Source organism: Gobio gobio (assembly GCF_949357685.1).
Source record: "Gobio gobio genome assembly, chromosome: 25".
Taxonomy (NCBI): domain Eukaryota; kingdom Metazoa; phylum Chordata; class Actinopteri; order Cypriniformes; family Gobionidae; genus Gobio; species Gobio gobio.
Window position 1 is genome coordinate 2,216,221 of NC_137121.1, and position 22,897 is coordinate 2,239,117.

Here is a 22,897-nt window from a genome sequence, read left to right on the forward strand (position 1 = left end):
TAAACATTCCTAAATCAAGACACATTTACTGGAGAAAAACAAGACAAACAAAACAAGACAAAAGTACTGAGGAAGAACATGTTTTGCACTGCATTGAAAAAAATTAACAAACATTTTCACTCGGAAATTCATAACAAAGAAATGACAAGGACACTATTAGAAGAAAAAAAAGTACTTGACTCAATTTTAAAGAACCGTTTTATGCCAAAAAGGTTCTATATAGATTTGTGACTCAATATTAAAGAACCCTAAATATCAAAACGGTTCTATTTTTTTAAAAGAACCCTGTAGAAACTCATAATGTAAAAACTGCACATAATGTAATAAGTATTACATTATTATTGTAATAAAAATGTGAAGTCTCTAACTCAATCCCTCTAGCGTCACCAGCTGTCCACACTTTCACTCATGTTTATGCTTATAACTTTTGAACCACAGGGGATAGAAACAAAATTCTCCTTTTCCTTCTGATTCCTTGGCTCAAGTCGATTCGATTGCACCCTATGCCGTCATTTTCCGTCATGAAAATTTTCCTGCCATTTTGAATTTTCCCATATCAACCAATTTTGGGCCTCGACCATATAGAATTTTGTCAAAAAGTGCTATATTTTACGAAGGCATTGGCGCATCATTACGAAACTCTGTATGTGTCTTCGACACCAAGCTCTGAAAGTACTCAAAAAGTTTCGGGGCAGACAAAAGTTATAATGAATTTTTCAAAAATGCTAATATCTTTTTGATTAAATTTGACTATTGTTATAAAACTGGTTTTAATAGATTCCTTGGGTCATGCCAAGAACATAGATCCCAATTTTACCATATTTGGTCAAACTTCCTATTCGCCATTTTGTTTACAAACCTACTTTTTCGAACTCCTCCTAGACCCTTTGTCCGATTTTCACCGACGAATTTGAGGCATGATGCCAAAATGACTCTTGAGGCTATATCTCGCCAATGCTTTGACACAATGACTCCAAACTTTGCATCTGTCATTGTTCCCTTACTCTGACCACACCACATCAATTTCGTAACTGCGCCACCTATTGGTCAAAAGTGATAAACCATTAAATCATATTATTAGTGACTGTATACATGATTTTTCATCCATTTTATCTAAAATCATCTTAAAATGCCTTGAATTGCTCATTGTTGCAGTTGGTCTGACACTCCCAGCCATGTTGGCATGTCTTTTGGCTTCTTTGCACTTGGCTCTATTAATTACTGCTCACAGCTATATTTATTATTAGTAGTAGTATAATTATTAGTATTATTATTATTAAACAAAACATTGGTATTTTTTAAATGTACTGTAAAGAAAAAACAATGCTTTATGTTTAATAAATAATATAAATATGAATATTTAAATGTTGCACATCGCAGGTAGTTTAAGACTGGCTTTAGTTTTTAAAAATGTACTGATATTTGTTGTGTTTTACTATAAAACTATTACAATAATAAAAAATATGACATGTTTTTGGTGAGTTTATAATTTTCTCAATGTAAACATTGTTATTACATCATGAGCTCAAGATTGTACAAGATTGTACATTTTGAGAAAATTATTACAATATGAACATTTTATTATAATAATAATGTAATACTTATTATGTGCAGTTTTTACATTATGAGTTGCTACAGACCCTAAATGCCAAAAGCTTCTATGTAAGGAGAAAATGTCTTAAATGACTGCACACTACTCTCATGTTTAATGGATCATTTCATTTTTTCATTTTTTCATTTTTAAATTAATTAATAAAAACTAAATCCATGATGGGAACCCCTAAAGGGTTCTTTACATGAAGCGCCTGACGGAACCCTATGAGGTTCTAAGAGAAACACATTGAATTAAACGTGAAATTTTACTGACAACTTTTGCGCACATGTTTTTCATCTGGAGGACAGATTGTAAATGTTACTGTATTGTTCTGTGAAGGGTTTCCTTTGGACGTTGGCATTGCTTTTGGAAAAGTGAATTTGGAAGGCGGTTTGACCTCATCGTCCCACTGCAGCGCATGGAATTGCCTCCGACGGTCGCATGGCTGTCATTCTTACACACACACGGATCCACACTGGACTCATTTATACAGAGAGGAGCGTCCTACATGATGGAGCTCGATCATCTGAGCTCATGTGACATCACTAATATGACTAATGCAAAAACATGATGCTCCTCCTCAGTGTTGATTTAAGAATGTTTGGATATTTGTTCTGGAAATGAAGACACATTTACTGGAGAAGCAGAATGACTGAAGATAACAAGTCTTGTTTACTGACAAAATCCTAAAAATTAAGTGAAATTTTTCAAAAATTTTCCATTTGAATTAAAGGAACACTACACTTTCATTTCCCAACTCCCCTACACTCTAAAAAATGCTGGGTTAAAAATAACCTAAGTTGGGTTGAAAATGGACTAACCCAGCAATTGGGTTGTTTTAACCCAGTGGTTGGGTTAATTGTTTGCTTAAAACAACCCAATCGCTGGGTTAAAACAACCCAATTGCTGGGTTAGTCGATTTTCAACCCAACTTAGGTTATTTTTAACCCAGCATTTTTTACAGTGTAGAGTTAAACAGTTGAGTTTTACCGGGGTTTTTTTAGCCGATCTCCAGGTCTGGCGGTAGCACTTTTAGCATAGATCATTGAATCTGATTAGACCGTTAGCATCTCGCTCAAAAATGACCAAAGAGTTTCAATATTTTTCCTATTTAAAACTTGACTCTTCTGTAGTTACATCGTGTACTAAGACTGATGGAAAATGAAAAGTTGTGATTTTCTAGGCCGATATGGCAGGAACTATACTCTCATTCCTGCGTAATAATCAAGAGCTGTGAGCCCGTCCCATGAGTGCAGCGGCGCAATGATAATACAAAGCGCCTGAAAATAGTCCCCAATGCTCTCTGCACTCAAAAAATTATTCAGGCCCTTCATATATGTGACATTTAAATTCTGTTCACCTTACTTTAACATATCTAATTTTGTCACAACTTAATTTAATTGTGTTCAATCAACCTAATATATTTAAAAATGAAGTTTACTTAATTCAGTTGTGTTAAAACTACATGAAATATTTGTGTTGAAACAATTAACTGTGCAGTTCCCAGCATGCTTTGCAAGGGACTCCATTAGGAGAGTAAATTTAGGGATTAAAGTGTTATTTTATATGTTTTTCTGTAAAGGGAATGATTTTGTTAGTAATGTTAGTTCAGTGTTCAGTTGTGTTGAATATTTAGAGAGGTTTCTGTAATGTTTTTTTTTTTAATTTTGTGGTTACCGTTATGCTGAAGAGTGGCGCATGTGCTTAGGCTGTGGGCACTCAGTGATTTATGCTAATGTCAGGACTAGTGACACCTCTTTTCTTATATTTTCATTATACACATTGTGTATGATGATGAATTAAACTGCTTATAATTGATTTTCTAATTAAATGTTTTCATTTAAGTTTGACAAGTAAAAAAAGTCATGTTATAAGTTTATAAATATCATTTAAACTGTATTTGATAAAATTGAGTTGGACCAACTCAATTACATTTCATTGCATGAATTAGTTTTTTATGAGTTGGAGTTACACATATTTATTGGATGGAAAACCTGCCCTCAATTAAATTGAGTTTGTCCAATTAGTTATTTTTTTGAGTGTGTGTAAGCAGGTTGTCACTTTGGTTATGTTGACAGAAGTTAGCCTATTTTCAGGTGCTGTGTAATATCAAGTTTGAAATAGGAAAAATAATCCAACCTCTTTTTTGAGCGAGATGCTAACGGTCTAATCAGATTCAATGACCTGTGCTAAGCTATGCTAAAAGTGCTACCGCCAGATACGGAGATCGGCTGAATGTATTCAAAAACGGTAAAACTGTTTAACTCTAGGGGAGCTGGGAAATGAAAGTTGAGTGTTTCTTTAATTCAAATGGAAAACAAGTAGTAGGGAGGTTAAGTGACTTGACTTCAAGTCATGATACAAAGGTCCCCTTTGGTATGGAAGTACCTTAGGGCCATAGAAATACATTTATCCTAAGACACAAGTGAGATCACAAGTAAGGGATAATGTATAGCGAGGCGGTCGTAATAGCGAATAACAACCCCTTCAGGCTGATTCAAGACCCCTCCATTACTGACTGAATCTCTGAATGTTTTAAAAACGCTGTACCCAATGTTTAGCTCTGTTGTGGTATTTATGCAAATTAGCACATCTGTAATTAGATTATGCACCGTTTGTCCATATTAACAAACAATTTAAAAAAGACTTTGTTTGTCTTGATATAAGTAATCAACTCAGTAATTTTCATAGTGATATCTAAAGGTTAAATTTTTTACCCCATTCATGTGAGAAAAATAATGAATAGGCGTATGAATAGGATATATTTGGGCCTTTTTCTGAACTTACAAAATGTGATCTCACTTGTGTTTTAGGATACATTTATTTCTATGGCCCTAAGGTACTTCCATACCAAAGGGGACCTTTACATCATGACTTGAAGTCAAAGGCCTATTTTTTGGGCTTAAAGGGTTAGTTCACCCAAAAATGAAAATTCTGTCATTAATTCCTCACCCTCATGTGGTTGGACACCCGTCAGACCTCCGTTCATCTTCAGACACAAATGAAGATATTTTAGAGTAAAGCTGATGCTGAGAAAGGCTTCAGATAGGCCTCCATTGGCATTCAGTACATTTACACTCACAAGACCCATAAAAGGCACTAAAAACGTTGTTACAAAGTCCATCTCACCACAGTGACTCTACAATCATTTTACGATGCGACGACAATAGTTTTTGTGCGCAAAAAAAAATCAAAATAACACCTTTATCCAGCTTGTTCTTGTCTTCTGTGTGTCTCCACGACGCATGCGTGAGAATATGAGCAGATCCGGCATTCCGGAAATCCATGAAATGCCACTTTAGTCCGATTTTGAGAACTACGCCGAGACCTAAAGCTCGATCAATGTAGAATTCAACAGCTGAGACACGCGCGTCTTCCTCTGCTTGTAAACAAATCTCTTCTGGGTCATGTGTCCGAACGCCGGATCTGCTCATATTCTCACGCATGCGTCGTGGAGACACACACGGAAGACAAGAACAAGCTGGATAAAGGTGTTATTTTGATTTTCTTTTGCGCACAAAAACTATTGTCGTCGCATCGTAAAATTATTGTAGAGTCACTGTGGTGAGATGGACTTTGTAACAACGTTTTTAGTGCCTTTTATGGGTCTTGTGAGTGTAAATGTACTGAATGCCAATGGAGGCCTGTCTGAAGCCTTTCTCAGCATCAGCTTTACACTAAAATATCTTCATTTGTGTCTGAAGATGAACGGAGGTCTTACTGGTGTCGAACGACATGAGGGTGAGGAATTAATGACAGAATTTTCATTTTTGGGTGAACTAACCCTTTAAACTCCCCACTAAAGCAATTGGCAGATATTAGTTCTTGTTTTAAGAACGTTTAGATATTTGTGCTGAGAAAACAAGGCAAAAAAACCTGAGGAAAACTCCTTTAATGCAGTGTAAACAGCTGGCGGCCGCTGCGTTATGAAAGCGCCGGGTCTTTGTTATGTTCTGCACCTGCGCTCTCTGAGAGGTGCTTTTGTGAGGGTCTTTCAGAGAAACTTACACGTGTCCCAGCTCGTGAGCGATGGTGAAGGAAGAGCTCAGGCCGTTCTCCTCGCTGATGGAGCAGCTCCGGTACGGGTCGCACATCGTCCCCAGCTCCGCCAAACCTTCAGGTTTACACACACAGACAAAGAAAGTATGACATTATCCACCGCTTTTTATCCAGAGCGGCTTGGACGAGATTACGGGCCCTAAACACCTGCTGGGGCCCTGCACAGGTCACCGGGTCTGTGCTGACGTCCAGGGCTCATTCATGACCCACAGCTGGTCCTGTATGATGCACTGATGACAGTCAAATGAAGCTCAGCTGACAGACTTCCTGTAGGGTCTGGTTCTGCTTCAGGAACCAGCTTTCGTTTCATGAACCAGATTAGGTGACAAACTAATGAAAATGTTTGCTATTATTTAAAACAAAAACATATGCGAAAACTAATTTTGAGTGCTTGTCCAGCTGCACGTTACAGGTTTAAGTGAATGCAATGGTCATCTGTTCATTCATACTGCAGAAATAATGCATGAAAAACAGAGGAAATCCTTACCTAACGTGTCACACTTGTCTTTTGCACGGCAGATGTCCTCCCTGAGAAACAAACACTCATGATACAACACACACTACACACGTGTTCATGCTTTAATCAAGTTCAATCCACTGTGACGTAATGAAAATCAGGTGTGACTTAAGAAGGCAAAGGTTATAAGGTCAAAGGTCAAGTTAAGGTCACCTGGTTATGAGAAGGGCCGTGTCATGATGACCCGGGTGACTGTCGTCCAAAACATTGTGACTCTGTTGCCACACGCAGAAGTTATGAAGCGTCGCAGTGGCGTAGAAGTTTATATTCGGTCCTTCCTGAGGAAAAACACACTTTAAAACACAAAGATCGGAGAGAAATAACGTCTCAGATATTGATCATTTATTTAAGGCATCAACCCTTTTTATCCTAGACTTCCACACAAATGAGTCCGCTCAGATCATTTGACGAGAAATGATTGAGATCATATTGAAATCTCTTAATTATTAATGGCATATTTTGGGGTCTTGAGCAAATCTGAGCACAGTTTGAGACATTATTGAGATCTCTTCTGAAACTGTAGTGAGATTGTTGGGGTCAGTTTCTTTGGAGAAACATCTAAAACACAGGGGACTTCAGCAAAAGTCTCCATTTAATCTCAATGCTATCTAGGAGACACATATGAACTTAAAAGAGATCTCATGTTGCTTGTTTATGTCTCAGGACACTTGACAAACATCTAAGACAAGGTTGATACTTTACTGAAATAATGCATTATTATTTAACTGAAGTATCAACCTTGTCTCAGATGTTTCCCCTAAACTTCGACATAAATGAGTCCGCTCAGATCATTTAACGAGAAATTATTGAGATCATATTGAGATCTCTGAGCTTTGATGGCATATTTTGGGGTCTTGAGCAAATCTGAGAACAGTTTGAGACATTATTGAGATCTCTTCTGAAACTGTAGTGAGATTGTTGGGGTCAGTTTCTCTGGAGAAACATCTAAAACACTGGAGACTTATGCAAAAGTCTCCATTTAATCTCAATGCTATCTAGGAGAAACATATGAGAACTTAAAAGAGATCTCATGTTGCTCGTTCATGTCTCAGGACACTTGACAAACATCTAAGACAAGGTTGATACTTTACTGAAATAATGCATTATTATTTAACTGAAGCATCAACCTTGTCTCAGATCTGTTTCCCCTAAACTTCGACATAAATGAGTCGGCTCAGATCATTTGACGAGAAATGATTGAGATCATATTGAGATCTCACTGGAGACTTATGCAAAAGTCTCCATTTAATCTCAATACTGTTAGGAGAAACATATGAGAATTTAAAGAGATCTCATGTTGCTCGTTCATGTCTCAGGACACTTGATAATGCATTTTTATTTCACTGAAGTATCAACCTTGTCTCAGATGTTTCCTTTAGACTTGAGGTGGCTCAGATCATTTGATGAGAAATTATTGAGATTATATTGAGATCTCTGCTTTTCATTGGCAGACATGTTGATCTTGAGCAAATCTGTCCACAGTTTGAGACATTATTGAGATCTCTTCTGAAACTGTAGAAGAGACTTGTGTGAGATTTTTGGGTCTTTTTCTCTGGAGAAACATCTGAGACACAGGTTACGTCTAAATTTAATAAACTCGTGTCTAGGAGAAACAATTGAGAACGCAAGGAGATCTCATGTTGCTCGTTTATGTCTCAGGAAACTTAATGGATTATTTCACTAAAGTATCAACTTTGTCTCAGATGTTTCCTTTAGACTTACACATAAATGAGTCGGCTCAGATCATTTGATGAGAAATGATTGAGATCATATTGAGATCTCTGAGTTTTGATGGCAGACATTGTGATCTTGAGCAAATCTGAGCGCAGTTAAACAGACATTATTGAGATCTCTTCTAATCTCTGTGAGATTATTGGGGTATTTCTCTCTGGAGAAACATCTGAGACGCAAGGAGACATCTCCATTTAATCTCACTGCAGTCTGGGAGAAACAACTGAGATCTCATTTGTCATTCTTCTTTCCATAAGGATGTTTTGTGATGTACCTGTTCATTGTGTATGACGATGAGTTTGACGATCATGATGTTGATGAGGTTTCCTACACTGGGGTCTCTGTAGATCGCAGCAACCTGAAACGACAAACGTCAAAAACACCCATAATCCACTGCTCTTCCAAATATACTGATAAACCTACGGATAAAGTCTATGTTTGAGGGTTTTTCCTTGCCCAAAAGTCATGACTGTCCTGCTCTAGATCTTCTAAACCAGTTTAAAAGAGCAAAATTCCAGGTCAAATCCTGTCGTAAGACTGAGGCGATCCAACAGGAAGTCATTAGTTAAACATAAACATTGAAGAAGCCAAAGGGAAAACCTAGACAGACGGCTACAATTACACACAGAGACAGACAGAGGGGAACATCTCCACTATAAATCACTGTCAGACAACTAATGGAGTCTTCTGATTGGCTGAGAGAACACGCCCACACCACCATGACATCATCAGTACACTAAAACCCAATCAAAATCAACATTTTATTGTTTATTGGTATAAATAAAAGGCAGTGTCACGAATCTAATTCACTCTGAATCTCTAGTGGGAATGTGTTCTTACTCTCACTGACAAAGTACCATGGTATTCTCTGAAGGGCCTGGTGTAAATATTGTCCATATGTTGTTTTGAACTAATTTATATCTGGACTTAAACCCAAAACCGCCTTATTAAGTCTAAATATATGGACCGAAACAGTGCAGGTGGTCAGAAGACCTCCTGATGGTTCATATCAAAGCACGGCCTTGTGGGTAAAAAGTCCAGCCAAGTTATTATGGAGTAAGTCAGTGCATGAGGTATGGAATCAATTATTGATTTATGAGCTCAAAAACAAGTCTTACAGACCCGTTCCTCTAACAACAACACCACATAATTCACTTTTGATGGTATAAAAGAGAGAGGAAATAAAGAAAATGTTCATTTACTTACTACTGACATGATTGTGAGTATGTAGTGCTCCAGGTTCCTCCCGTGATGGCGGACCATCTTGTTGTCGGCCGTCACCATGAGCTCAACGAAGCGCGGGTACGACAGGAAGCGTCTCTTGCGGGATCGGGAGCCGCTGCGATCATCTTTGGAATGAGCCGCGCGATTCTGCGTCGTTTCCTGTATCGACATCACTTCCTCTTCCAGAGTTCTGTTGCTATGGAGACTGATGTGATCCTTGTGATGTTCTGTGGGAAAAGAAACAAATTCTTTTTTACTGTATTACAGTAAAATATTAATTTATATATATATATATATATATATATATATATATATATATATATATATATATATATATATATATATATATATATATATATATATATATATGATTAATGTATATTTAAAGGGAGTATCATTACTACAAATTATTTGAATACGCATTTTTTTTATATTGTTAAGTATTAAACTAATATATTTAAAAATAAAACATTAAAATAATGGTTATAATACTAATACTACTAATAATTTATTTCTCAATATAGTTATATTCATTATTAATAATATAAATATTTTAATATACAATTTAATAATAACATTACAATTTTTCATAACCATTTTATTGTATTACAGTAAAAATTATATATATAAAGGAGTATCATACCTACAATGATGTAAATATATTTTTTATTTATATTTTTAAAAATTGAACTAATACTAATACTAATTTATTTCTTAATGTATTTATATACAAATATATAAACATTACAATTTAATATTTCATAATTTAGAAATGATAGAAATATTTCAATAAACAATTTAATAATAGCAAATACTTTTGCTATACTAAATCTTCATAACCCATTTTACTGTATTACAGTAAACATTTTATTAATATATGAAATGTATATATATGTAAAGGGAGCATCAGTACTACAATAATTAAAATATGTATTTTTATTTATATTTTTAAATATTTAACAAATATTTTCAGAAATAAATCTTTATTAAGAATAAGAATAAGAATTTAATTGTAAATATATTTACACACAAAAACATATAAATAACTAACATATATCACATTTTTCAGTTTCATTATTTTATTTATTTATATATATATAACAAAATAATAATAATAATAATAATAATAATAATAATAATAATAATATCTAAATATTGTTTAAATGTATAAAAAATATTTGTAGAAATTTGGTTTCATTTTAATCATTTTAATATGATAAATATTATAATGCATTACGAATAAAATATACAACAGAATTTTTTTTTTTCTAAATAGATTAATTAAAAAAAGTACCATGTATAATTCAATAATTAATAATTAAATAATTCATATTTAATATTTTATGTTTTAAGTTTTAATATAAACATTACCATTTAACATTTCAGTTTCATTATTAATATTACACATATTACAATATAATAATAATTGAGTGTTTGCTCTTCAGACGGTGTGTGTTTGAGCCTTTAGTGACCGACTGAAGGAGTTTCTGTAGAGAATAACAGGAGGAGCGACTGATGTAAACGCTGAAGTGCTGCTCTCTGATACACACACACACACACACACATGTGGGATTACATCAGAGCGGCGCGTGCTGGAAAACTGCCACGTCTGATTCCAGATCAGCTGAGACCCTGATACACTACATATAAAACACATGTGTGCTCAGATCAGGATCAGTGTGTGAACAGAGCTCTGATCTCTGAGTGTGTGAGAGCTCGAGCCGGACACAAGAGTTCAGTCCATCGAGAACAGAGAGAGAGAGAGAGAGAGAGAGAGAGAGAGAGAGAGAGAGAGAGAGAGAGAGAGAGAGAGAGAGAGAGAGAGAGAGAGAGAGAAGAGAGAGAGAGAGAGAGAGGAGAGAGAGAGAGAGAGAGAGAGAGAGAGAGAGAGAGAGAGAGAGAGAGAGAGAGAGAGAGCAGGACGTGCTGGACTGATGCCCGCACACACACTTCCTGTCCCATTAGCCAGTAAACACAGCACTGTTACTTTAAATCACAGTCACAATACGGTTTTATTTCAGCTCGCGCCTTTTCATTCAGTTTAACTTGAAGTACTAACTAAATTAATACAAACTATAGACATATTTTTTAAAAACTGTTAAAAATATCAAAAACACACAACACTAAAACTTTAAATAAAATGAAAATGAAAACTACTACATGATACTGAATGTTGTTGTTGTTGTTTTATATCTAAATATACGTTTTACATGTATAAAAAATACATTTCAGAGTTTCATTATGATATTATACATATTACAATATACTATAAATAATAATAATAATATATTATGGCCATAATAATAATACTACTTACTTTTAATAATAAGTATATATATATATATATATATATATATATATATATATATATATATATATATATATATATATATATATATATATATATATATATATATACAGTGAGGAAAATAAGTATTTGAACACCTGCTATTTTGCAAGTTCTCCCACTCAGAAATCATGGAGGGTCTGAAATTGTCATCGTAGGGTCATGTCCACTGTGAGAGACATAATCTAAAAAAAAAAAATCCAGAAATCACATTGTATGATTTTTTAACTATTTATTTGTATGATACAGCTGCAAATAAGTATTTGAACACCTGTCTATTAGCTATAATTCTGACCCTCAAAGACCTGTTAGTCTGCCTTTAAAATGTCCACCTCCACTCCATTTATTATCCTAAATTAGATGCACCTGTTTGAGGTGGTTATCTGCATAAAGACACCTGTCCACCCCATACAATCAGTAAGAATCAAACTACTAACATGGCCAAGACCAAAGAGCTGTCCAAAGACACTAGAGACACAATTGTACACCTCCACAAGTCTGGAAAGGGCTCTGGGGAAATTGCCAAGCAGCTTGGTGAAAAAAGGTCCACTGTTGGAGCAATCATTAGAAAATGGAAGCAGCTAAACATGACGGTTAATCTCCCTCGGACTGGGGCTCCATGCAAGATCTCACCTCATGGGGTCTCAATGATCCTAAGAAAGGAGAGAAATCAGCCCAGAACTACAGGAGGAGCTGCTCAATGACCTGAAAAGAGCTGGACCACCGTTTCCAAGGTTACTGTTGGTCATACACTAAGACGTCATGGTTTGAAATCATGCATGGCACGGAAGATTCCCCTGCTTAAACCAGCACATGTCCAGGCCCGTCTTAAGTTTGCCAATGACCATTTGGATGATCCAGAGGAGTCATGGGAGAAAGTCATGAAATAGAACTTCTTGGTCATAATTCCACTAAACGTGTTTGGAGGAAGAAGAATGATGAGTACCATCCCAAGAACACCATCCCTACTGTGAAGCATGGGGGTGGCAGCATCATGCTGTGGGGGTGTTTTTCTGCACATGGGACAGGGCAACTGCACTGTATTAAGGAGAGGATGACCATGTATTGCGAGATTTTGGGGAATAACCTCCTTCCCTCAGTTAGAGCACTGAAGATGGGTCGAGGCTGGGTCAATGACCCGAAGCACAGCCAGGATAACGAAGGAGTGGCTCTGTCAGAAGCAGATCAAGGTTCTGGCGTGGCCTAGCCAGTCTCCAGACCTAAACCCAATAGAGAATCTGTGGAGGAGCTCAAACTCAGGCCAGAAACCTGACTGATCTAGAGAAGATCTGTGTGGAGGAGTGGGCCAAAATCCCTCCTGCAGTGCAAACCTGCTGAAAAACTACAGGAAACATTTGACCAAACAAAGGCTACTGTACCAAATATTAACATTGAACATCAGGTGTTCAAATACTTATTTGCAGCTGTATCATACAAATAAATAGTTAAAAAATCATACATTGTGATTTCTGGATTTTGTTTTTAGATTATGTCTCTCACAGTGGACATGACCCTACAATGACAATTTCAGACCCTCCATGATTTCTAAGTGGGAGAACTGGCAAAATAGCAGGTGTTCAAATACTTATTTTCCTCACTGTATATAAATATAAACTAATAAAACAAAACACACATTATAATATAATAAATATTACAATATATTATAAATAATAATAATAATATTAACAATGGTAATGCAATTTCAACTAATTATTATTGTTATTATTATTATTATTATTATTATTATAAACTATATATATTTTTAAAATACAAAAACTAATAGAAATGACAAAAACACATATTTTAATATTATAAATATTACAATATATTATAAATAATAATAATAATAATAATAATACCAATGGTAATAATACTACTACTAATTATTATTAATTGAAAACTCTATTAATATATTAATAGATATATTAATATATATAAAAAAACTAAAACTAAAAACGCACTTTATAACATTATAAAAAAATACAATATATCATAAATAATAATAATTATAATAATAACAGCAATGGTAATAATACTCCTTATTATTTTTAATAAAAACTCTATAGATTTATTTTTTTTACACAAAAACGCTAAATCAAAAATTACGTGACTAAAGTGTAAAAACTGATTGAAATGATCAACACAAACTCTATAATGTATCTCTGAGAGTGAAACAACACTGATCTGAGAACAGTGCCCATGAGGTTTAGGGTGAAAGGGCTTTAATGTCCAGTTTGAGGTCAGTTTAGGCCACTTCATCATCATCATCATCATCATCATCATTGAGCCGACACTTTGAACAAACTCCAGCGGTCACAGCGGGAAAAACTCCAGCAAATGCAGACGACACGGCCTGCACACACACACACACACACACACACACACACAGGACATCTGCCGTGTGTTTATTCACACAAACACACGGGTGTAAAGCACACACTCATGCTCGTGCTCTGAGAGCGGTTGTTGTTGACGTGACCTTTGACTCCAGCCTGGACTTCTTCACACAGTTGATGCTGATCTAAACACTGAGATCATTGATGGAAAGACATAAATCATGAGAATGAACTCTAGAGTCAACAGCACATTCACTGAACGCCAGGCCATACTGTACACACACACACACACACACACACGCGCGCGCGCGCAAAACAGGGCTCACCCAATCAGAAAGTAATACAAAACAAAAAAAAAAATTTAAATACATATGTTAAAATATTTTTACGAAAAATAAACAAATAAATAAATGAATAAAATAAAATCTATATCTAAAAATATTTTTTGCATTTTTTTATAAAAATACAATTTGAAATAGATATTTTAAATCCATTTTAAAATATTTGGAACAAATAAATAAATTAATAAATAAAATAAAATCAATTAATAAATATATACATTTTAAAATATATTTGCTAAAAATAAAACACAATAACTAAGTAAAATATGAAACAAAAATAAAAATTGAAATAGATATTTTAAATAAATTACAATAAACAGTATATTTAGAAAAAAAACATGAATACATTTTTTTTTACAAATTAATAAATAAAATACATTTTAAAATATATTTGGCAAAAATTAAAAACAATAAATAAGTGAAGTAAAAAAACAAAAATAAATAATTACATATACATTTTAAATAAATTATAATATATATCTAGATTTTTTTTAAACAAATTAATAAATAGAAATAAATGTTAAAATATATTTGACATTTATTTATATATATTTATATATATATATATATATATATATATATATATAGCAAAAATAAATACATGACTAAAGAAAATAAACTGAACTGAACTTCGATGTTTTTACTTGAAACAAGATGAACAGTTTTCCAGGTCTGCTTTTCAATGACCATAAGAAACTTCACAAACAGTCAACACAGATCATAAATCATAATGTCTGTAGAGGAACAAGCGATTCATCATCAAACTCATTAACATTCTTCACTGGGTTATGTCTGAAAACCTGCAGACTGTCATTAAGATGGAGACAGAGGACAGCTCTGGAGAAGAGGAGGATGATCCTCAGCTTCTGTTCTCCTCAGAGTCTGAGTCTGACCACAGCTGACTACAGTCCACACACATGCTTATGAAAGTTATGATTATGATCATTTACAGTGAATAATATTAGTGTAAGGGATCTGTTCAGATCATAAACCACTTTTTGTTTTGTTTTGGTTTTTTTTCATTTCATTTTATTTCATTATTTCATTTAATTTTATTTACATTGTTTCATTTTGTTTCATTTTATTTTATTTTATTTTATTTCATTATTTTATTTTATTTACATTTTGTTTGATTTTGTTTGATTTTATTTGATTAAATTCATTTAATTTAATTTAATTTAATTTCATTTAATTTAATTTTATTTACATTTTGTTTGATGTTTAATTTAATTTAATTTAATTTAATTTAATTTAATTTAATTTAATTTAATTTAATTTAATTTAATTTAATTTAATTTAATTTAATTTAATTTATTTAATTTAATTTAATTTAATTTAATTTAATTTAATTTAATTTAAAAGGGTTAGTTCACCCAAAAATGTAAATTCTGTCATTAATTCCTCACCCTCATGTCGTTCGACACTCGTCAGACCTCCGTTCATCTTTGGAACAGAAATGAAGATATTTTAGTTGAAATGAATCGGCGAGAATAGTTTTTGTGCGCAAAAAAACCCTAAATAACGACTTATATAGTGATGACGATTTCAAAACACGGCCTCATGAAGCTTCGAAGCGTTATGAATCAGTGAGTCGATTCAGCGGTTTGAATCGCCAAATTTCAGCAGTTTGACACGCGATCCGAATCATGAATCGACTCACTGATTCATAACGCTTCGAAGCTTCATGATTCCGTGTTTTGAAATCGTCATCACTATATAAGTCGTTATTTAGGGTTTTTTTGCGCACAAAAACTATTGTCGCCGATTCATAAAGTTATTGTAGAGCCGCTGTAGTGAGATGGACTTTGTAACTTTAGTCTTTAGTGTCTTTTAAGGGTCTTGAGAGTGTAAAGTTGAGCCAATGGAGGCCTTTCAGAGCATCAGATTTACACTAAAATATCTTCATTTGTGTCTGAAGATGAACGGAGGTCTGACGGGTGTCCAACCACATGAGGGTCAGTCATTAATGACACAATTTTCATTTTTGGGTGAACTAACCCTTTAAAGGGACTTTGTAATTGCTCACACTCGAGCACGCGTAACATACAAGACACTAAACGTGATTCAAAGCTCTGATATACTCATGGCAAAGATGTTTTTCATTTAATGTTTAGAAGTAAATGAAGTTCCCTTTGCAGGGATATACTGTGAACGAAGTTCACGCTGTTCAGAGTGACGGTCAGATGAATATGTGAACATGTGCTGCACGCTTTCCTCTCAATAACACAATAAACACAACAGGACAGAAAACAGCCGTTCAGAAAGCATCTGATCGCAGTGATGTGGATGTGTTTGCCCCCGCTCTGAGATTCACCGCTGACAGATGAGGCGATTCAAATTACACTGTTATGATAGTCTGTAAAGTATATTTGAGACTAGTGTGAATGAATCCCTTTTGTGTGCATGACACATGACACACTCTTTCTTTGTTATCCTGAACATTGTATAAGCATTAGCTTCATGTGTCGCAAGAGAGGCTCGCGTGTGTAAACATCAAGTGCTTTAGATTTTCAAGGCAAAAAAAGTCGTAAAAATCAGTCCACAGGCTTTCATAGACCACCTAGGAAATCTCTTTTTTTAACTTTCATTACAAGCTGTGCACATTTGCAATAAAAGTCTTGACATCTGACTCTGACTCTACATAAACTCAGTGTGGATTTGAGCTTCTCTGATGACAGAGAGTGTAAATGGATCCACATCCAGGTGTGGAGATGAACCACTTTAACAGCCCTTATTATGGAAACACATCTCTCAACACGTCTCGAGACGAGCCAGACGTGAGATCAGCGCTGACGGAGCGACTGAGGCCGTAAAACCACACAAACTCAACAGTGTTGCTTTAGTATCACACTACTATATACACCCATCAGGCATAACATTATGACCTAATATTGTGTTACATCAAGGCATGGACTCCACTAGACCCCGTAAGGTGTGCTATGGTATCTGGCACCAAGATGTTAGCAGCAGATCCTTTAACTCTTAACTGTCACCGTCCCGCTAGCGGGACACCTGGCACTCTTTTTTTGATCGCCTTTTTTTCGTATCATATATTTGAGTAATTATCATAAATTAGGGATCATTCGAAAGCTTACAAACTCAAAATTCATCCTGTGAAAACCGTTTTGAAATTGGACGTTGTGTTACCATAGAAACGGTATTTTAAATTCTTCTAGCGGGCTCCTCCCCTAGTGGGCGGTGTCATGTTTCATATTACAACATTTATTTTAACTACTTTATAATCAAAATCTTTTCTAATCTTGACAAAACACATATCGTTGGAAAGCTCTGAGTCTCAAGGGTCCATATTTCGTGACCGTTTTGTGATGGAAGTGACATTTGGACAGAAATTTACAGGAAAATGCATCAATCAATGGAATTTGAATGACACCCGGTGGCTGTTTTTGGTACAGCGCCTAAACAAAATCTCATGGGGACTTCAATTTTTGTGATATCAACTTCAAATTTGGAACAAAACTTGGTTAGACATATGGCTTTGATTTTATTATAATTTTAAATTAAAACATTTTTGTAAAATATATATTTTATATAAAATAAAAAATATTTAGTACAGTATTTTTTATTTACAGTAAGTTTAAACTTCCGTAACTTTTTCATACTTTCATATTTTGAATTGCTGCCAAGCAAGTGTCTTATTCATATTTTGAATTGCTGCCGAGTGTCTTCTTTAAAACGGGACCAAATTTAGGTCTATATTTCAAAGCATTCTTGAATTAGAGCCCTTTAAATTTGGAAATTGCATTTTCATTTGTATTCTCATCCCACAGATGCTCGATTGGATTGAGATCTGGAGAATTTGGAGGCCGAGTCAACGCCTCAAACTCGTTGTTGTGCTCCTCAAACCATTCCTGAAGCATTTGTGTTTTTGTGGCGGCGCATTATCTGCTGAAAGAGCCACAGCCACCAGGGAAAACTGTCTCCATGAAAGGCTGGACATGGGCTTAACAATGCTTAGGTAGGTGGGACGTGTCAAAGTCACATCCACATGATGGAGGACCCAAGGTTTCCCAGCAGAACATTGCCCAAAGCATCACACTGTTTATTGTTAGTTAACTATAATAATCCGGAAACTCACAAGCTCGCGCCACATTAAAAATCACACACATTCACATTCAGAAGGAGGAAACCTCAACAAATGACAACATTCACTATAATCACACAGACTCAAACTAATAGGAAGCAGCACTAGACGTCAGACTGAGACGTTTCTGGAGTCGATTAGAGGACGATTCGCCTGTCGCTCACAATCAAGAGATCTGAGATGGACGGATGCCAGGCCTGCGACAAACATTCACCCGTATCTCGTGACTACAATCGCTGAAGAGATAAACACACTGCGTTTGTTCTGCGCCGTCGTCTGTTTCAAACGAGGAGATGACGAAAGCAAAAACACCCTCATCCTCTCCATTCAGCAGAACAGACACAAACACACCAAAACATGTTCAGGGAAGAGAAATCACACATTAATATCTCGTTTGGGTCTGTTTGAGCGGAAAAATCCGAGAGATTAAAGTTGATACATAAACTAAACGCACCTGAGAACTTCATTAAATTTACTCATGAGCCATGAAAGAGCAACCTTTGAACAAGAAACTTTCAGGGAAGCATAACGTCATCGGCTGTCCACTTGGCATTTCCCTCCAAACTGGGACAGTTGGCACGATCCAAGCGCGTCCCATCTTTCCTTTCATCCTCCTCTGTGTCTCTCTCCGTCCAATCGCAGCTCTGATTTAAGACAAGACTCCTCTTTCAAGCCAGACATAAAGAAGTGCAGGCAGGGGCCGTGGCATCACTGACCCTCACAAAGACGGCCTTTATGTGTCCGCACAACCTGCTGAGGACGCTTGAAGAGAAAGAATCCCTCCAAACCATCCTGAACCGCTGAGGAGAGTCTCCCTTCAGCAACTCAAGCTCCATTAGGACTCGGCTACACTTTATTTACATATATTGCATGTACTTACTATAGTAATAACAGTAACGTATGCATAATTACATGCAACTAACCCTCAACCAAACCCTAACCTCTAAGGTAACAATAAGTACTGAGGAATTAATGTACTTAGGGTTACGCTTAGGGTTTGGTTTAGGGATAGTTACTTGAAATTATGCATAATTTACTGTTACATGTAGTAACGTTCCACTATTTCACCTTGAACTAAAGGGTAACACTTTTATTTTAGTGTCCTTGTTCTATTACATGTAGTTACTATAGTAATAACTATAAATTAAAGCTGCAAGCAGCGATGAAAGGGCTCTCACACCCGTGCCAGCGCCACACATGGCTTTAGGAAAACAGATCATGGTGGGCAATGTGCATTTAAGTATATAAAAATAGGAGGACTACGTCAGTCAATCATTTGTATTTTCCACACTTCCTGCTACCAGCTGGTGGCGCTATGACTATAACTACATTTTGGTGTGTAGATGTGTTCAGGCCATGGCACTTATCAAACATGCGAAGTTTGAGGCAGATTGGACATTGTATGCTTGAGTTACAACAACTTCCTCTTTCATGGTGATAGTAGCATGCTTTAGCACTTTAGCTAAGTGTTGCTAGCATGTTTTAGAATGTTTCTAGCATGTTTAGTACTCAATTGCATATTTTAGTATGTTGCTAATAGTGCACTGTATAGTTAGTAAGTTACTCTAAACTGTTTTGCTATTGCTGGGGATTTTAACATTCACATTGACAATGCTGAATCCAGTACAACAAAAGATCTCATCATGACTGTTCTTAACACTTTTGATTTGACACAACATGTACACGGACCCACACATGATCGTGGAAACACTCTAGATTTACTTAAAGGGTTAGTTCACCCAAAAATGAAAATTCTGTCATTAATTACTTACCCTCATGTGGTTGGACACCCGTGAGACCTCTGTTCATATTCGGAACAGAAATGAAGATATTTTAGTGTAAATCTGATGCTCTGAAAGGCCTCCATTGGCTCAACTTTACACTCTCAAGACCCTTAAAAGACACTAAAGACTAAAGTTACAAAGTCCATCTCACTACAGCGGCTCTACAATAACTTTATGAAGACGAGAATAGTTTGTGCAAAAAAAACCTAAATAACGACTTACATAGTGATGACGATTTCAAAACAAGGCATCATGAAGCTTCGAAGCGTTATGAATCAGTGAGTCGAATCATGATTCGGATCGCGTGTCAAACTGCTGAATCGACTCACTGATTCATAACGCTTCGAAGCTTCATGAGGCCGTGTTTTGAAATCGTCATCACTATATAAGTCGTTATTTAGGGTTTTTTGCGCACAAAAACTATTCTCGCCGATTCATAAAGTTATTGTAGAGCCGCTGTAGTGAGATGGACTTTGTAACTTTAGTCTTTAGTGTCTTTTAAGGGTCTTGAGAGTGTAAAGTGCATTGAGCCAATGGAGGCCTTTCAGAGCATCAGATTTACACTAAAATATCTTCATTTGTGTCTGAAGATGAACGGAGGTCTGACGGGTGTCCAACCACATGAGGCTCAGTCATTAATGACACAATTTACATTTTTGGGTGAACTAACCCTTTATCAGTAAGGGGCTAAACATTTCACCGATAGTTATTAAGGATGTGGCACTGTCTGATCATTTCTGTATTTTCTTTGATATATCAATCTCTCCTGCCATTGAAACTAGATCTGTCTCTGTCAAAAAGAGATGCTTAAATGAGAACACTAGTGTGCTGTTTATGAAGGCTATATCTCGAACACCAAGCATATCTGCAGACTCGGTTGATTTTCTCCTTGACTCTTTTAACTCAAAAGTTAAGAGTGTAATTGATGATATTGCTCCGGTAAAAACCAGGAAAAAGAGTGGCAAACAAAAAGCACCTTGGAGAAACTCAACAGCAGTGCAATTAATGAAAAGACAATGCAGGAAATCTGAACGCATGTGGCGAAAGACAAAACTTGTAGTCCATTACAACATTTCTAAAAACAGTCTTCGTGCTTTCAATGTGGAACTAGGCAAAGCTAGACAGACCTTCTTTTCAAATATTATAAACAGAAACATAAACAACACAGACACTCTTTTTGCTACAGTAGAGAGACTAACAAACCCCCCGAGTCACATTCCCAGTGAAATGCTCTCAGACAGCAAATGCAGTGAGTTTGCTTCCTTCTTCTCCGAGAAAATCATTAATATCAGAAATGCGATCAGCACATCCTTGAGTTGCTCTGAGGTGAATCAGATCAGACCACAGCCTCAGAAAGTTACTATGACTGATTTCGAAGCAATTGATGGTAAAATTTTAGAAGAAACAGTACAGCACCTTAAAACATCAACCTGCGCCCTTGACACACTCCACACTTCTTTTTTTCAAAAGTGTGTTTAACTGTTTAGAAGCAGATCTCCTAGAAGTGGTAAACGCCTCACTTCTTTCTGGGACTTTTCCAAACTCCCTAAAAACCGCAGTAGTTAAGCCTCTCCTGAAAAAGAGAAATCTGGATAACTCCATATTGAGCAACTACAGACCAATCTCAAATCTCCCCTTCATAGGCAAGATCATTGAAAAAGTTGTTTTCAGTCAGCTGAACAAATTCTTGAACTCAAACGGACACTTTGACAATTTTCAATCTGGTTTCCGACCGCATCACAGCACAGAGACAGCGCTCATAAAGATAATAAATGATATTCGCCTCAATACAGATACAGGCAAAACATCAATTCTGGTACTACTGGACCTCAGTGCTGCATTCGACACTGTTGACCACAACATACTTCTTGACAGGCTAGAAAATTGGGTTGGGCTTTCTGGAATGGTCCTCAAATGGTTCAGGTCATACTTAGAAGGGAGAGGTTATTATGTGAGTATAGGTGACCATAAGTCTGAGTGGACATCCATGACATGCGGAGTCCCACAAGGGTCAATTCCTGCACCACTCCTATTCAACCTGTACATGCTGCCACAGCCAAATAATGAAAAATAACAAAATGGCTGACCACAGCTATGCTGACGACACCCAGATCTACTTAGCCCTATCACCTAATGACTACAGCCCCATTGACTCTCTATGTAAATGCATTGATGAAGTTAACAGTTGGATGTGCCAAAACTTTCTTCAGTTAAACAAAGACAAAACTGAAATTACTACATTTGGAAACAAAGATGAAATTCTCAAGGTGAACGCATATCTTGAGGCTAAAGGTCTAAAATTAAAAAAATCAAGTCAGGAATCTTGGTGTGATTTTGGAGTCAGACCTGAGTTTCAATAGTCATGTCAAAGCAATAACTAAATCAGCTTACTATCATCTGAAAAATATTGCAAGAATTACATGCTTTGTTTCCAGGCAAGACTTAGAGAAACTCGTTCATGCTTTTATTACCAGTAGGCTGGATTATTGTAATGGTCTCCTCACTGGCCTTCCCAAAAAGACCATTAGACAGAACGCTGAGCAGAACCAGAACATATGACCATATCACACCAGTCCTCAGGTCTGCACACTGGCTTCCAGTTACATTTAGGATCGATTTTAAAGTGCTATTACTTGTATATAAATCACTCAATGACCTAGGACCTCAATACATTGCAGATAAGCTGATTAAATACAAACCCAACAGATCACTCAGATCATCAGGATCAAGTCAATTAGAAATACCAAGGGTTCACTCAAAGCAAGGAGAGTCTGCTTTTAGCTATTATGCCAGCCGTAGCTGGAACCAGCTTCCTGAACAGATCAGATGTGCTCCAACAGTGGCCACTTTCAAATCCAGACT

At 35.8% G+C, this 22,897-nt stretch overlaps 1 protein-coding gene across 2 annotated transcripts in view; it reads right to left on the reverse strand.

Moving 5' to 3' along the window:
- LOC307122192 (A disintegrin and metalloproteinase with thrombospondin motifs 20) overlaps nt 1–22,897 on the reverse strand; it is a 145,542-nt gene that overhangs the window by 104,534 nt on the left and 18,111 nt on the right. The window contains exons 4-8 of one of the 2 annotated variants that reach the window (XM_079810157.1): nt 9,108–9,352; nt 8,176–8,259; nt 6,324–6,448; nt 6,141–6,181; nt 5,603–5,708 (exon numbers count right to left, since the gene is read on the reverse strand). In XM_079810157.1, coding sequence (XP_079666283.1) covers nt 5,603–5,708; nt 6,141–6,181; nt 6,324–6,448; nt 8,176–8,259; nt 9,108–9,352 — 601 coding nt within the window. Of the gene's footprint in view, nt 1–5,602; nt 5,709–6,140; nt 6,182–6,323; nt 6,449–8,175; nt 8,260–9,107; nt 9,353–22,897 lie in introns of those variants that run through there. The other variant, XM_079810158.1, reaches the window with a different exon arrangement.